This window comes from Cyanistes caeruleus, chromosome 3 (assembly GCF_971803275.1).
Source record: "Cyanistes caeruleus chromosome 3, bCyaCae1.hap1.1, whole genome shotgun sequence".
Classification (NCBI taxonomy): Eukaryota; Metazoa; Chordata; class Aves; order Passeriformes; family Paridae; genus Cyanistes; species Cyanistes caeruleus.
Window position 1 is genome coordinate 19,861,326 of NC_141703.1, and position 17,516 is coordinate 19,878,841.

A 17,516-nucleotide genomic window follows, 5' to 3' on the forward strand; every position below is an offset into this window, starting at 1 on the left:
TAAAAAAGAAGCATTGGTAGGCCTCTGTGATTCAACAGAATTTAAAGCATCACAAATCATGGTTGTATCATGAAACACATTTGAATTTTTCCTTATTCCCCTTGGTTAGAAGAGGTTGCCTGGGGACCTATCTGTACTTTAATCCTTGGGAACATACATCAGTAAGCCAGAGACATGATCTATGAAAATTCTTGATGGAAATAAAATAGATGTTTCATAAAAATAAGATCTTGCAAAAGTAAAGGTGGAATTCTTTCAGAGGGACTTTTTTTGAGCCAATTATTTGTGGCTATCAGAGGTTAAAGAGCTGACAGAAAAAAAAACCTAAGCAAAACCACAAACATTCATAGCTGCCTTCCTTTTTCTCTAATACAGACATAGTTTGGATGTTTCAGCTTGAGTGCCCACCTTCTTCACTCTGTGACAGCTAGGAGAAACACTATTAAAGCACAATAATTTGTAATTTTCTTTTCATGATGTGGCTTCTAGGGAAGATGATTTGGAATGAAGCTCCCACTGAGACAAGCATGCAGGAGGATCCCTCAGTCTTTCAAAGAGACACTCGTTTCTTTGTTATTTAAGTGTTTGGCTTTTTAAAGATTGTAAACAAGAAAATTTAGACCTCAGTAATTTACTTCAATTTTCACTTCTTTAAATAGGTCTTTAAAACAAACTCATGTGTTAATAGAGGAAAATATTGTATATCTTACTACACAAAGATCTTTCCTGTTGATTAGGAAAAAAAAGGAGAGACGAGAGCTCCTGGGTGACTATTTGCCTGTAATATTCATGCAGTCATTATGTTATCATAATAGCTCTTTTTTAATGTTGAAAAATGTGAATTTTATAACCAGCAGAAATTATACCTATATTAGAAAGGATAGCTAGGAGCTCAAGAAAAATGGGGAGAGGAAAAAATTGAGCATGAAAGTATAAGTGTTGGGAGCTTCCTCTAAATTATATTTTTTAAATACCTGTTGCTAATGAATGATAGATCATAGTGCAGCCTAGAGCAGGGCCAGGAAGGATGTACCACTGCAATACCACTTATGGCAATCTCTGGTAAGACAGGCTGGGCAAACACTGATTTTAAGTCAACAGTGGAGAGTGTTGTCCCTCTCTTGATATGCATCAGTGAAATTTTTATAAGTTTGGTGAAAGGTTCAGAACAATCTTAGAAAAAGTAACTTGTCATAGTGTCCATCTAATGTGACCACCGGTATATCACTTGGTCAACTAAAGCTACTTCAATACAAAATATATTCAAAACCTGGAGTTCCTAGGTGGTTATGTTGCTTTTAAGAATTCCTTCCTAACAATTAGTTGATAATCAAAGTTAGTACTGAAATTAGCAAAAAGTTGTTGAGAAGTCTGTTGGATGATACCTCTACAATCTCATACATCAACTACATCCCCTCATCCCAGGGGAGAGGGAAAATGCTTCACTGATTGTGCCTCCTGTGTTGCATCTCACAGCTCCCAACCCACCCACCATTCGAGAAGAGCTCTGTACAGCCTCTTATGATACCATCACTGTGCACTGGACATCAGATGATGAGTTCAGTGTGGTCTCTTACGAGCTGCAGTACACAATCTTCACTGGACAAGCCAATGTTGTTAGTGAGTATAAACCTTTTCTTTTCTTGTTCTGCCCTTATGGTTTCTATGTAAAGCAAATGTCTTTAAAAACAAATATACTCCTAGATCAAGAACAAAAGGAAAAATTATTTTCTAGAAAGATTGAAAGCAAAAATTTTCAATCCAAACCAATAATGTTTTTAAAAGGGTTTGAAATTCAAAATTACTTCAGTTAGAATTTCTGTTGTCTTTTCTGTGGGTTCCATGTATTGGGATCTTTCAAAGACTAAAACCATCACAAGTATTGTCTGTATTAACAGGACTTGTCTCTTGTGTTCCAAGTCCCTTTTTGCAGAGGTAGCAAGTTCAAAGACTTCAGTTCCATTCTCTGCACTAGTCAGGGAGTGTGCACATGGGAGCCTGTGTTGAGCTGGTCATTAGTTAGAACTGCAGCCCCATTGTATAATTGACTGCAGTCATTTATACAAACTTGACATCTGGATCTTTGTCTGAAATACAGATTCAGTCCTTCCCTCTGATTTTTATTGTCCTCAAGGTTACAGATCATAGGTCTCAATGAACTACAGGCTAAGTTAGGAAACATCAGTGGAACAACAATTTATATGGTAATTTGTTTTTACTTAAAATGAGATTAGCAAACATTGAAGATTTTGTATTATAGCACATTTTTTATGAGTACACTCTATATTTTGAAACTGTGACTTTTTTTAATGACCGAATTTACTTAATCAGATTTTGAATTGTTTTATTGTTAAATAACTATTCCTCACAGTAAAAAAAAAAACACATATATTGTCTAATCTTTGGTCAGGAAGTTAACGTTTCTGGATTCAGTGTTCTGCAATCATTGGGGTCATTGACCATGAATTTGGAGATGTCATTCAACTTCTTCCTGGTCCCTGTATATTTAATGGCAATACCACTAGGTGGCACATACTTGTTTTATTAAACAAGGATTCTGAAATGAGCCAAATCAATCAAAATGTGGAGTTTGTTCAAGTCAACACATATTTAGATAGGGAACTCATCGCCACAGAGGGCTGGTGTGTTTTTGAGTTCAAGAGATGCCTGGACAGATCACACAAGAAAAATACACTGAGAGCAATGAAGTGCAATGCAGTGGCTCTGGAAGTCCCAGAGCTGTGAGCTGTTGATGCCTGGGAGGGCAAGGTGAGAAATGATCAGTGTGTGCTTTCCCTGTTCCTTGAAACCTTCCTACACCCTCATCTTTGCCCACCATCAAACACCCAGGCCACACACTGAGCTAGATAGGCTTAGTTGCAACACAGGGCAAAAAAGGTTTTTCTTCTTGCAAAAATTTTTTGTAAGCAGAAAATTTGTTGAGATACTTTGATGAAAGTCGGAGCTGTGGGCATGTTTACAAGCTTTATGTCAGTGGAAAAATGGTATGGTCTATGCCAAGTTTGAGTACTGAGCCAAACTCTCCCACTGACTCTGTTACTGTGTGCACCTCATCTTCTCCATCACTGAGCAGGAGTTTATTTTCCAAGCTATCTGAAAGGACATCTGAGGATATTTGTGCTGGCATCTTCATACCTTTTTTAAGTAGCATACTGTGAATGTATTATAGTATTCAGGACTGACTGAAAAGAGGAGACAGATTATTGAAAATTTGATGCACGTTTTGTCAAAACCTCCACTTAGCATTTCCCATAAGAGTCTGATTTTGAAGAACACACTGCAAAATTTAAGGCTGTTGGAAAGACCAAATAAATTCGACACATGCTTCTACATCTAAGCAAGCTGGATAATAAAAAAGTATAATAGCAATTTTGCAAAAATTGAAGCAAGGTAGATAAGGAAGGAAAACCTTCCCTGATTAATCACTACCAAGCAGAGAGGATTTAATGATGAGCCAGTTTTTTGCTTGTTTTCTAGTCCATTTTCATCCATGGCTTTATGCTGTACAAGTCAATTATTGTCGTTATGTATGAACATGGCAGCAGCAAAAGGTGTGCCATTTCCACAGCCTTGGGATGTGGGATTTTACTCCTTGCTTACTAGTGAATAAATAACAAGGTATTTCTATTTTAGGCTGTACTGTAGGTTTCCCATGTGGAGGTGAAAGCTTTGATCTGCGAAACATGTATCAATAAGTCTGCTTTCAGGGATGCATTATAATATTCAAGCATAGCATGAAGTGCTCAGTATGCAGTCTGAACTTTCATATTATCACTTTGCAAAAATAAGTAATTAAAACTTTGAAGAGAAAACAAATTAACACTGTAAGAAACTTTGTTTACAAAATGCTCTGAAGACCTTAAATGAAAGTAGAAAAAAATGAAAGAATGGCTCTTTTGTGGGGTTTTTTGTTTTCATTTTGTTTTGTTTGGGTTTTTGGTTTTGGGTTGGTTTTTTTTTTTTGACAGAGCTAGTTCCTATGCAAATATCCTAGTTTAATTGAAAGCTGTAATATTAACCCAAATTAAATACATGCATGTATAAGTATATGTGAAAGGCCTTCCTAAATATTGTAAAGCTTTTTTTTAAATCTCATTATTTATGTTCAAGTTCAGGTTATTTTATCTCACCACCTCCAATGGTGATCTTCCTGCCAACATGCTACAAATCTGCCTGGGTTTCTAAAATGTGAGACTGTCCCAGGTAATTCCAAATTATACTGGTATTGGAGATTTTCCCACTATCATCATGGAATCATAGGTTGGAAAAGACCTCTAAGATGATTGAGTCCATCCATTAATTTGACACTTCCAAGTCCACCACTAAAACATGGCCCTAAATGTCACATCCACAGGGCTTTTGTATGCCTTCAGGAGTGATTGCACCACCACTTCCCTGGATGGTCTGTTCCAATGCTTGACCAGCCTTTCCATGAAGAAATTTTTCCTAATACCCAATCAAAACCTCCCCTGGTACAACTTGAGACCATTTCTTCTTGCCCTGCCAATCCCGTCCTCATTTTACTCAGAACACTGCTTGGATGTTTATTCACTTTGTTACATTATATTCTTGATCTTGCAGAAGGATTTAACATCACACCTGTTACAAATGGCTTTCCAAGGCTGTTCTTAGAGTATCACAGTGTACCTTGGTAGTGCTGATGAACACAGAGAGTTACTCTCACTGAAACTGGCATTAGCAGGCGCTGCACAGCAGCCTTCATGTTTTGATGAATTGAAGATAGGTTTGTGTTTTGTTTTTTTAAAAATCCTGTTTTAGACTCTGGGTTAGCAAAAAATTTGTTCCTATTTATGGCATATGCATGCTGTTGCACATAACCATATTTTTATTTCTCTGTCACATCCCAAAAATTTCCATTGGTATTGTGTGTTGCATGTAGCAGATAATGTAAACAGGCTCATAGATTGACTTCAGTTCTGTGTCTTTTAGCTATGAATTGCCACCAGGGAGTAGCTGGAGTACTGCATTAAACCAACAAACTCTTTCCCTGGAGACAAGAGGAATCACTTTGCATACATACCCACCTACCGTGCTAATGGAGGCTGTTATTTTGGAATCTGTTTCTTAAACCACATATCCAGCCTGACTGCACTTTCCACTCACAGTACATTTCCCCTGCCAGAGGCATATATCACCCAGAGATTGCTAAGAATTCAGTAACAAAAACAAGCAATACTATGTTTTTTTAGTATATTTTCTATCCAACATAATCAACTATATTCTTTTTTATTAACTGAAAAATTGGAAAGTTAACATTTGATGGCCAAGGTCCAAATAGAGTATTTCATTTGAATCCTATTTCATACAGGAAAGATTATTTCCAAATGTGGCCAAACTTCTTGGATATTAAATGCTTGGCAGACCTGCTCTGCATAAGAGCAATACGGAGCTTTAGATTAAGTAGGCTTTTACTAAATCAGTTATTCTCAAAGTTATACCATTTGTACATTTGCATTTCTGAGAGGCAGCTAATCACCTGCAATCTGAATATGGTAAAAGCTTTTAAAATTACTTTGTCACTAGCTAACTAACATTCATTATAATTTCATTATCCCATTTCAATAGATTTTCAAGTATTCATTGAGTATGCCCTTTTTTAACATCATGGATTTGTTATAGTGTGTTTCAGGATGGTTCAAATGTTTCTCTAGCTCTGATACAAGACCCTTCAGGAAAAGTATATCTCTCCCTTCTTGACAAAAAGCAATAAATCATTCTCTCTTACGTGGTAAAAGAAATCAGAGTTAATTAGTTATACAGTCTAATTTCTAAAAAAATCACTCTGTAAAGGGTACAATGTACTACTGTCAGAACCCTTTCACTGTTTTTTACTGTTACCTTTGAGAGAGGATAAAAGTTTTTGGAGGTACCTAAGACAATTAGAAGCCCAAGCTTCCATGAAAAACAGTGAATTTATGACTCACCAAACAATTTTTGTGAGAAGTTAGTGAGAATTTTTAATGGCACTAAATTTGGGATAAAACCAGGAAAACTTCTGCATCTTTTAAAGTGTAAAACTAATGTATTTCTTAAAAAAAATTCAACGTGTTTTGCAGAAATCCTACATATATTTTTTTTTTTCAGATGGGAATGAAGAGTGAGGGTGGAGAGCTATCTGTTACTTTCACCTACCTTATTTGCTCTACCAATTTGAATTGGTAATAATTTATTTAAATAAAACATTTTACAATAATTAAAATACTCAAGAAATTAAATAACCTTCCCATGACTTTTGTGTTCCTTTTCCAGTTTTCAAGAAAATATATTTTATTAAAATCTATCAGTGTAAATTTTAGGAGGATTTACACCTTGGGATTTTCCCCATCTGTTTTTAAAGTGCATCAACAGCCATCACCAGGGAAATAGCTTTACAAATTATTACCTCCAGACTCTGAGAAACTTGTTTTGAAAACATCCTGTACGGACATCACTGTGCTCACTGCACCATTCCAGGATGTAATTTAAATTCTCTTCATTTTTGTAGGCTACAGTTTTAAAATACATCGTTTTACCATCTGCATAACCCTGTGAAAAGCCCTGGGATTTTGGAACAAGAAACCTGAATGTAGCCTGGATTAGGAGCGGGTACAATAGGAGACCCTTGGCTCCTGCTGTTGCTCCAGTGAGGGGATGTGTGCTTTTCCACTTCACCTGCTGCCACCGGCAGGGAACTGAGAGGGCAAACACTTCCCCTGGATGCCAGTGTGATCAGGCTGCTTGTTCATTTCCCTGAACTTCCTTAATCATATTCTTTTGTATTCAGAGAAGAAAGGCTGTCCTGACAGGGCATAACTGGAGATAAATTCCTTTGATGCAGTGACAAATTATTCTTTTATACATAAAAGCTTAACTTGGCTGCCACTAATAACTATTTTCCCTTTTGAACGAGTTTGGACTTGTAGTTTGGCATCATCGATACTTCATTCCCAGGATTTTTGAATCAAAGTACAATTTAAAGCCTGTTATCAAAGAGTTTGCAGTCAGAGAGCACAAGAACATATCATTGAGCCCATTGGTGCATAGGCAAGAGCTGAGCTTGTTAAGACAACAAGGTTTGTCGAGCAAAGTAACCAAGTCAGTCACTGCATATCCAACATTTATTGCACTTCACTAGTCTGGGATGCCTAAGAGTGAAAGGACAAAGAAAAGAAACCTAAGATGTGATCAGAGGATAGAGCTTTCCTCTCGAACATGAGTCAGGTCAAACATGATGTTTCTGACTCTCTCTATTGACTGTGCAGAGAGTTTAGGGTAGGTAAGGCCTTTAGTGATTATTGGGTATATTTAAATCCACATACCCAGGAGAAGGGGAAGAACTCCACAGGAGACTCATAGCAATGCAACAGTACCTTTACTGTCCTTTAAATACTTATTTGGATCAAAGTTCAATATTTTGTTAAGGAGCAATCAGTCTCTGGAGGGTATTATAAAAACTGTAATGCAAGTCTTAAAAATGTGCCCATTAGAGAGTTGTAGTGAATAATACAAAACTAGTTTCTAGATGAGTTAGAAAAACTGGGCATTTCTGTGTCTGCATAATGGTCACTTTATACACAGCACACACATACCACAGGACTTTGCTTTCCAAGTGTGATTGTGGTTGGAGAAGACATTTCTAGGAGCACTGTCTGTATCCATCCCACTTATTGTCATATGTTATTTGGTATCCCATCAGAGGTATCTAGTTAAAGACTCCTTGATCATATTTAATCCTTTTAAATCCTCAAATAAATAAATAAGTCCTTAACTTAATTTTAACATACTTTAAATTATTTTGAAATAGCACCTATGAGCACAGTAAGGGATGGTCTCAATGCCAAATCAGTGTGGTAGTTCAGGGACAGAAGTGTGTGTTTAATATCTGTGGCAAATTGGGAAAAGATGAGATTTCCTCTGAGCAGTCAGGGAAATATTTTATGTCAGGAAGTTGCTTCCTTATTTTCTTTCTTCCTCATAAGAAACCCATTCACACACAGCCTAAAAAAAATAAATATAATTTGGTGTGTATGGCTCAGTGAGAGAAGACATGGATGGATGTTGCTTTAAGCAGTTCACTACAAGTACTGGGCCCAGTTCAAGTTTTCACAGGGTATGAAATGCGTCTCTTTTTCTTCATGAGAAAGGCAGAAAATTGTTTTATACAATCATGCACATATATATAAATATAAGTTATCTACAGATGGGTGACTCATGTCATTTTAGACAGCTAAAATTAGAGATCTCACCTATGCTGGTCATCTAGGTTTCCTCTGTGGATTAGAAAAGAGAGGCATGTGTGGTTGGTAGGATGTTCACACCTGGTGAAATCAAAAAAACTACTTACTGATTTCTGCCCTTCCTCAGAGTCCAGAAAAATAGGTTAGGCATTGCAGGTCTTCATTAGGTGTCAAGATAGTATGAATACAACCTGAAACTCTGCCACAGTTACCCATTTGCACAGCAGGATCACTCTCTGTTCTGCCTGCCTCTCTAAAATGCTTTGTAATGAAAGAGAATTTTGCGCCACAAACTTCATAATACTTAGACTGAAATTTGGAATTTAAATTCTGTTTCTAATGATCCTGTGTTACGAAAAGCACACATTACATTAGGAAGGAATCTTGCAGTATGGCCATGAATTGTCTATGAGTCTGCAAACCTGTGTCACAGATCTGTTTCTTTCAGGTTTTGTAACGAGTAGCCTTTAAATTTTATTTTACATGAAGTTTTCATATTGTCTGATATGCAGAGCTGAATTACTACTGAGTTCTAAAAGATTGCCTTCACGAGTGGTTTGCTTGTAGAACATTAGTTAAAAGCTCAAAGCTGTCTGTAAATAACAACAGTTTCTATAATGTGTTCTATGCCCAATAAAGACAGAGGCCAAGAAGTCTGTCAGGCTTCTAATCCAGTCAATCCTCTCTCTGTTAAGTTTTCCAGCCTTATATATGTGCACACATGCATACACTTCCATTTACATCTATCTATTTCTGGCTGTATAACCATATAAAATGCTGTGAATAGATATACTCTTCATAAATGTTGCATTTTTTCTTTATGTAAATATCCACAATAAAAGTCTGGGGAATCCATTAGACTAGGAGTTGTTCCAAATATACAGTGATAGAACTGTATGTATGGGTGATTGATTGCCATTGCATTTATATCACAGTAGGAAAAACTTATGTATATTGAAAAGTTTCTTTTAATAGGGTGTTTTCCTGTTTTGTTTATGATATTGGTACTCCCTTTTTTTACTTACTTACTGTGTATTATAGTTCTGTGGTAGGCATCAAAAGTAAACCAAATATAAACCAAAAAAGGTTTATAAATGGAAAATTTTCCAGCTCTTTCTCAGCTGGCATCTCAGCATGAGGACATAAATCAAAATGTTGCATCCATTAAATTTACTGGCTTAGATTATTTGCTGGCAACGTCTGAAGTGCAAGAGCCAAAGGTTTCCCTGAAGCCCGTGCTCTACCCTGTTTGGCCTCCCATGCTTTGCTTCAGGTTCTGAAGAATGCATACCTGGGGACTGTCAGCAAAGGTGCCTTCCAGCCCTCCTGGCTTTACTGCTTATGTTCGTTTTCTGAGGTTTAAGCTGAGTTCATTAATCCAAACAGTAGATTGATGGGATCTCCATAATCCTCCAGTTCTTAAGCAATAAAGAATGCCTTGTGCTGGGATATGAAAAATCTCAGACTGCTAGTGTCTCCACTGAGCCATTTCTTAAATGCCCACTTTATATGATTCACTTCACATAGCAAGAATTTAAAAGGTTCCTTGGCTGTGGGTTGATAAAATGAATTAGTGGCTTTAAGTAGTGGCTCAGTAAATGTAACAACACTTTAAAAGGTACAGAAGTGAAGTTCATATTGGTTGTTGGGTGCCTGGGAATGCTCTAAATGTCCCTGTGTTACAAAGTGTTTTGTGTGTTATGACTGATGCGCTCTGTTCATAATTGCAGGTTTATGCAACTCAGCCGACAGCTGGATGATTGTTCCTAATATCAAACAAAACCACTACACGGTGCACGGGTTACAGAGTGGCACCAAGTACATCTTCATTGTCAAGGCCATTAATCAGGCTGGCAGCCGCAGCAGCGAGCCTGGCAAGCTCAAGACAAACAGTGAGTTTCCAGATCAGGATGCACAAAGTCTTCTTTCTGGCCTTCCTTTTTAGGTCTGATCTTTAGAAGACACAAGAGAACAGAGAAGTTCAGCTCTTTTAAAGTGCTTTCCCAAATGAGAGCCGCTTATTTAACATAATTCAAGACTGCCTGAGTCTTCTGTAGTACAGAAAATATGTTGGGGTTTTTTTTTGAGAGATACATGTGTAGTTTGGTCACTGGAAATACCACATAGGAACGAAGCCATCATATGTGAAGTGGCTGAAAATGCACTTTTGTGGTTTTGTTTTAATATCTTCTCTATTATTTTTCCTCTACAAAGCAAAAACTTTCCTTATGTTTGCTGTAAAACATTTTAATTTTGTGCAGTGTTCATAAGATAATTGCTAGTCCAATTTTATCCTCAAAAATTATCTCTTTTTTAGGACATTAGAAAACTACTTGGCTTCAATCCTCTCCTTTTTTGTGGAGTTCAGCAAGGTGATAGACTGGTCAGAGATCCCACTTCAAAAAAACAGTGGTTACTCAAATTATTAGCAGATGTAGAATAGCAATTTTAAGACTAGCTTTCAGCTGTTTTTCCCTCTTGTCCCAGCTAATCCCTCAGTCAGGTAGTCATCCTGGGCAGCTCTGAGGGCTGGGAAGGAAACACTGGGATTTGTGCATCTTCTGAAGCCTGCTTATTGTAGGGGACGGTGGTTGCAGAGGGACGATAGTGAGTGGCACAGGAAGGAGTCTGAAGAGAATGGCACATGCGCCTTCCTGATTTCCTCCTGTTTGCTGTCAAGCTGTGTGATGTGACCAGACACAATTTGGTGCAGAGATACACCCTTCAGATACTGCTCCAGCACACAAAGGCTACTAAGCAGTCAGAAAGGCAGGTGGGAGGTTAGGACACTGCTGCCAAGCAGTAAGAAAGAGTCCCCAGATACTTTCCAATGGGTTTATTCTAAATCTGGTCATAATACATAGCTAAATGCACATTGCAAAAGTAGATAACCCTGAACAGTCTACATCTTATTTATAAGTACATGTACCAGTGCCTCACACAGGCTTCATGAGAGATCTAATTTAAATTTTCTGTGCATACTATCAGATCTTCTGATTACGTGTTTTCCCCTTGATATGCATGACGGTAAGGAGAGAAAAGTGCTTTGCTGGACCACTTGTGGAGTTGCACTTTCCTAGTTGTCTCTTGGTGGAGGTAAATGATCTTTTTGCTTCCTGACACAATGAGCAAGCCTGTCAGAATTGTGGTGGGCTTTATATATCTACAAGGTTTGGTTTACCAGAAAGCTTCCTGTTATTGTCTACAAACTTTGTGCTATAGCCGAAGATACTTGCCAAGAGCAACAGCCTGACTAATGTTATTGCACCATATTATTTGGACCAAGTTACAGTTCACTTCCTTCCTCTTAATGCACAGTATCCAACACCACATGGGCATCCCTCCAAAGCAATCCTGAATTGTTGACTGTGCTTGTTACAAATAAAGTTGTCAGTGAACAAAGAGAGAAGTCTAGTGCTTCTTATTTTCAAACTCATTTTGTGGGATTTGAAATAATACATTTTGTAGGAATGATGAAGATGTTATTATGGAGCTTTATCCCTAGAGAATTAATCAAACACCAGTTATTCTAAATCTAATATGCTGTGAAAAAAGCAACCCTCAGACCTTTATTAGCATGTATATTGGTTTCAATTACATGCAAGAATTAGAGTATTCTGGTTACCTCTAGGTCAGAGATAATGGACATGATGATTATGCAGGGCTCTTTTCAGGGATTATCGACACGGGGAAGTTAGTGCACAATGAAGTTGACAGCAAACTGACAATGCAATGGAAACTAGCTATTGCAGGGAGCAGGATAGGTTAGTCTATCTCAAGAACGCTTGAGAGGAGGAAATTAATATGGTTATGTAATCTTGTGGGCTTCTTAGAGGCTGGCTAATCCACTCTTCTTTTAAAAATCAAAGCCAAACCATTCTTCTGTCATCTTTGTCTCTGCATCTCTAGGTCAGCCATTTAAACTGGACCCCAAATCTGCTCATAGAAAATTGAAAGTGTCTCATGATAACTTGACAGTGGAACGGGATGAAACTTCATCCAAAAAGAGTCACACACCAGAGCGATTCACGAGCCAAGGGAGCTACGGAGTAGCTGGCAACGTGTTCATCGACAGCGGGCGGCACTACTGGGAAGTGGTTATAAGCGGGAGTACATGGTATGTATAGAAATACATATATATGTGAAAAAAATCACTAATTCCCACCACACAGGTGCTGGCACAGTTTCTCTGATAGAGAACTGTAGCAGACGTCAAGAACAGTATAAGAGCAGGCCAAGTACTTATTTTCAAAGTTTGTCAGATGATTTTCCCAGTTTCCAGCACCTTTGGACTTCAGAAATAAATCTGTCAGATTATGCATCTTCGTATTTAGCAGCCCTCCCAGGACTTTTACTCTACAGCTGGGGTTGTTGTTGCTTTTTTTTTGAACCCACATACAGTATATTTTAAGATTTTTTTTTAATTTGAGGGATCTAAAAGTTTCATTTTGTTTACATAGAGATAACTTAGTAAATGTGATCTTTACTAAATGTAAAAGATTTTCTGTCCTTCACTATGAAAAAAAATAAATAAAACTGGAGACAACTTGATGATCCAGTTTAACAGGGGCAGAGGTCAGATTTGCTTTTGGGAAGGGGACATGAAGCAGCAGAGCTGTAGGTCTGTGCCCCAGGGAATGAAGCAAGGGGTTGGAAACAGAAGACTGCTTTCCTTCACTTCTGAATGATCCTCTGTGTCATACAGGGGTGTATTTCAGAGGGCCTTTAGTCAGTGGAAGAGATGTTATCCTTTGGTATTCAAAGACACCATGATGAAAGTTAATGGAGTGGAAAAATCAGTAGGGTCTTCAGGTATTTCCCACTGTCTCAAAGAAGCAAAATGCTGTTTGTCTGTGCCAGTGCTAAGGAATGGGGAAAAAAACTTATGGCACATTAATCTCTGTTGGTTGAAAGTCCAACAAATGCTGCAGTGTCTCTAGAACGTGAGGAACTGTTACATTTCAGTTATATATGATAAATCAGGTATTTTTCCTCACTATCCGTTAAATGACAACATTTTCACAATCCTTCTGCCCTGCACATCTTGCCATAAATTATGGTTTGCAGAGCAAATGTCTTCACCTACAGTTGCTTAACTTGGCCTGAAACCCAGTCTCAAAAATGTTCATTTGAATCTGAAAACCACACCAACATCTGCCAAAATATATTTGAAAATGGCTAAATGTGGGGGGAGGCAGTGGGGGGATGTTTAATGTGTCCTTTGATGTTTACCCTTGCATTCCTTCTTCAGGGCCATGTATTAAAGGAGCAAGGAGAGATCAGATTAGCTGACGGATAGCAGTGTATTTTAAAACCAATGAATTCCTCTGTATTCATCTGTTGGAAATGAAAATTTGAGGTCCAGTGATTTAAATTCTGAGTTTCTGAGTACTCAGCAATCTTATTTTTCAGTACCAGAGGCAAGCCCTCAACAAAACTGCAATAGCTGCCAAACTAGAAATAGTACCATGAGCTTCCCTGACCTCTCAGACCCAAAAGAGAGAAAGGGAAAACCATTAATTAAGCCTGTGCAGATGTTGTGGTGAAACATAATTTAATTAGAGTTTAACTCACAGTAGTAAGAGGCGGGGGCATTCCAGCGAGTCCTCTGGGCTTGACTTCACGCAGAGACAAAATGGCAGGAAGCATTTGTTTCCTTGAGATGCTCTTTTGTTTTTCAGGTATGCTATTGGTATTTCCTACAAGTCAGCACCGAAACACGAGTGGATTGGAAAGAATTCTGCCTCCTGGGTGCTTTGCCGCTGCAATAACACGTGGGTGGTGCGGCACAACAGCAAAGAAATCCCCATCGAGCCCGCGCCTCACCTCCGGCGGGTCGGGATTTTGCTGGACTACGACAACGGTTCCCTTGCCTTTTATGATGCTTTGAACTCCCTACACCTTTACACTTTTGACATTACATTTGGCCAGCCAGTGTGCCCCACGTTCACGGTGTGGAATAAATGTTTGACCATTATAACTGGCTTGCCTATCCCTGACCACCTAGACTCCTCCGAGCAGCTCGCGTGACTGCTAAAAGCCAGAAGGTAGGGTGACACATCTTCCCAGGGCAGCCAGGCCGTGCCACCAGGAGCTTACCCGGAGCTGGCCAACCCATGTGGCATCCCAGACAATGCTGCCGAGTTTGGGCAAAACTGACAAGGAGAGAAAATCTCTTCCTGTGTATTTTGTACTGAAGGACAAGAAGTGGCTTTAATAATATCTTAGAACTTTTTTTTTTTTCAGTTGGTTTTCGTTGGTTGGTTTTGTATTTCATCTCTTACAGGAAGATTTATAAATTATTTATAAAAATAGAAAAAAAAAAAGATAAAAGTGAAAGCCTAGTATGGACACCTGGGAAATGACTTCTTGTTGTTTTGGGGGGGTTTTTTGCACATTGGTGGTCTTGTTAATTAAAGTTTCATCAGCCTTTTGAAAAAAAAAATTATTTTACAGTGGATAATAGCAGGAAATTGGAAAGATGAAAACTGCATAGTGGACAAGACAGTATACTGCAGGTTTTACTTGTACCAACATTAGTGATCTCATTACCAGCCTTGTTAAGTGCAAGATCTCCCAATTTCTACTTTGCACGTGGGAGTGTGCAGACCAAAAGAACAGAACTAAGCAAGCGAGGAAGTGGAGCCAACACAGCAAAAGAATAAAGTTTAATTTACTTCTGTTCACAGGGCAGTGCTCTCTCAGTTCATAAAAAAACATGTGGAAAATCTCCTAGAAATGTAAGTGGATAAATCATCTGGTGATTAATTTTATTGGTGGCAATACTCCCATCTACCAGTGCTTCGTTTTCATCTTTGGGAAACATTATAGAATCACTGAGGATGTGGAAGACCAATCCCTTCTCTGAGAATCAGCAACACTGGAGGAGAACAGCCAATCCAAGGTCTGACTGTAGACTAATTTGGTAAAGCACAGCATCATTTAAGGATTGATTGTAATAGAAGATGTCATGGTTCTGATGGTAGACATGTGAATGCTTATTGCTGATTTTACAAGGTTCAACACAGCAAACCCAGCCAACAGCTCAGAAGTGAGACATGCACCACTTTACCATTGGTTTTAAATTAAATACAAATGTTTCATTGTCATACACTGTGTAGTGTCTATAACAAAGCAAGGAAATCTGTTTTACATGTGCTGTGTGGAGAAACACTGCAGCTGGAGTTTGCTCAGAGTTATCATTGTCCCAGGTTGTTTGGGAAAGCACAGTTCACTTTGTGAATGAAAAGGAAAGAGTAAGCTCTCAGCAGCAGTAGAAATCTGCATAGGGAGACCCTGTGTTCATCATGTTGGTAGAAGAGCTTCAGTGAAGGCAATAGAGGTTGTATGTACTTTATCTCAGAGCTGAATCAGGTGCTTTTTTTTTTCTCTTACCCCATACAGATAGAAGCTTTTTTGTAATTATTGCAATGCTTGTGTATAAATTATCATTTTGGGAGATGCTTGATGCATATGACAACTCTAAAGGAATGGTTTTGTTGTTACTATGCAAGTGGTGAAAATCTGCCTGTGTAGAGAAATGATAAAATGAATATCAGCTTTAAAGATTTGCTCAGTAATTTATAACCATGCTTTAGGTGTCTTTTGAAAAAGATGCCTTAATGCACTTTGTTCAGTAATGGGTCCAAATAAAGTTGTCCCAAGCTCAGCTTCAGATTTTTGAAATACTGATTCTCCAGGTACAAAGCTCTACTACAGTTTGCCTTACGATTATATCAAAAATTTAGGAACAAGATGAGGAGAATACATACATGCCCATTTGTTTGTTTGGGGTTTTTTAATAGAAAATAGATGCCTTTCCATGTTTCTTTGATTTTCCTTTACATGCTCTGCTAACTGCTGAATTAAAGGGAGAAAAATCTGGCAGTACATGGGTGATACCATGGCTTTCAGCTATGGGCAACATCCCATAGTTCACAGGTAGGAGCCACTGATCTTTCCCAAGTGGACATAAAAAGGCAAGGTGTGTACATATAGTGAACCCCAGTGTTTGTCCTAGTGTCATTAATAATCAAGAAACATATACCCTCAAAATAAAAAAAGTAAATCAGTCCACAAGCATTACATTTTAAAATTGAGTACAGTGTTGTTGGTACATAATGCCCATATGATCTGGCCTGGGATGTTTGGGAGCTAGCTGAGATGGTATGAAAACTTTGAAAATGAGTTGACAGAACATGTCTGATGCAAAGCAGTGATAGAAAAGATGCATGAAGAAATTACTTTTATTCTAGAGTTATTGCCAAGTTTCTGCCTAAAAGGAAAGAGTGAATTACCAAAGTACATGTAGCAAGGCTGTGTGTTTTCTCTTTTGCAAGAAATAATAAATCTAGAAGCTGATTTCAGTAGTGGATAAACTGAAAACACTGTTCAGTGTTTGGTTATACAATGTTGGCAGAGATTGAGCCTGATGAAAATAATACCATGAATTTGGAGAGGTCCCAAATGATTTCACATATTCTCATTGTAAAAACCAGAGCATGAGTCTAAAGACAGATCATGGTTTTGGCCAATGGAAAAAGGATAGTCTGTTGTCTACAGACCTTGCTCTATCATCTTTATTTTAACACAGAATACTTCATTTGGAGCTAAGACACATTTCTCCAATGCCCTTTTAACTCAGCCAGTACTCTTTGTGCATATATGTTTGTGTATATATGTACATAAATGTATGGGTATATACACACCAGCATATGCACAAATACAGTCTGTAATTTGTGTATACACACATATATGTATATACACATACAAAGTGACAACAGTTAGTCAGGTGTTCCTTTTTTGCTTGTTTCTTGGACAATTTTGTATTCTGTATGACAATGAGGAAACAAGTTTGCTATGAACAGTATTCTTCTGGACATTTTTTAACAAACAAAATCTGTTTATTTTACAATACTTGATTCAATGCCTGATTAATCAATAAAAATTTCCATTTGAAAATGTAGCTTCTGTGGTCTGTGGCATATTGCATGGTCCATAGTAATGAATTGAAATCGGGGGGAAGAATTAGTCCTTGTATAAAAATTAAAGATGGTACTCAAATGTAGCATGCGGTCTTAGATGATGACTTTTCCCTTTTTTTTTGGAAAGTTTTGTGACTAGGAAGGAGGTAACATTGTATAATGCTGTCTTTAAGAAATGCAGATCTTTGAGGAATAATCTTCTGAGATGCAAGCAATGAAAGTGGCATATAAAGCCTGTGTTGGTGTAACGATTGTTTCAAAAGTGTATTTAAAA

The 17,516-nt window shown here is 37.9% G+C and overlaps 1 protein-coding gene across 10 annotated transcripts in view; it reads left to right on the forward strand.

Moving 5' to 3' along the window:
• Window positions 1-17,221, forward strand: part of MID1 (midline 1) — a 243,958-nt gene extending 226,737 nt beyond the window's left edge. For 8 of the 10 annotated variants that reach the window (XM_086880108.1, XM_086880105.1, XM_086880107.1 and 5 more), the window contains 4 exons: window positions 1,477-1,620; window positions 9,989-10,150; window positions 12,168-12,375; window positions 13,940-17,221. In XM_086880108.1, the coding sequence (XP_086736234.1) occupies window positions 1,477-1,620; window positions 9,989-10,150; window positions 12,168-12,375; window positions 13,940-14,288 (863 nt within the window). In that variant the 3' untranslated portion in view covers window positions 14,289-17,221. The remainder of the gene's footprint in view (window positions 1-1,476; window positions 1,621-9,988; window positions 10,151-12,167; window positions 12,376-13,939) is intronic. The other 2 variants (XM_086880111.1, XM_023918362.2) reach the window with 1 other exon arrangement.
• Window positions 17,222-17,516: the final 295 nt, after the last annotated feature.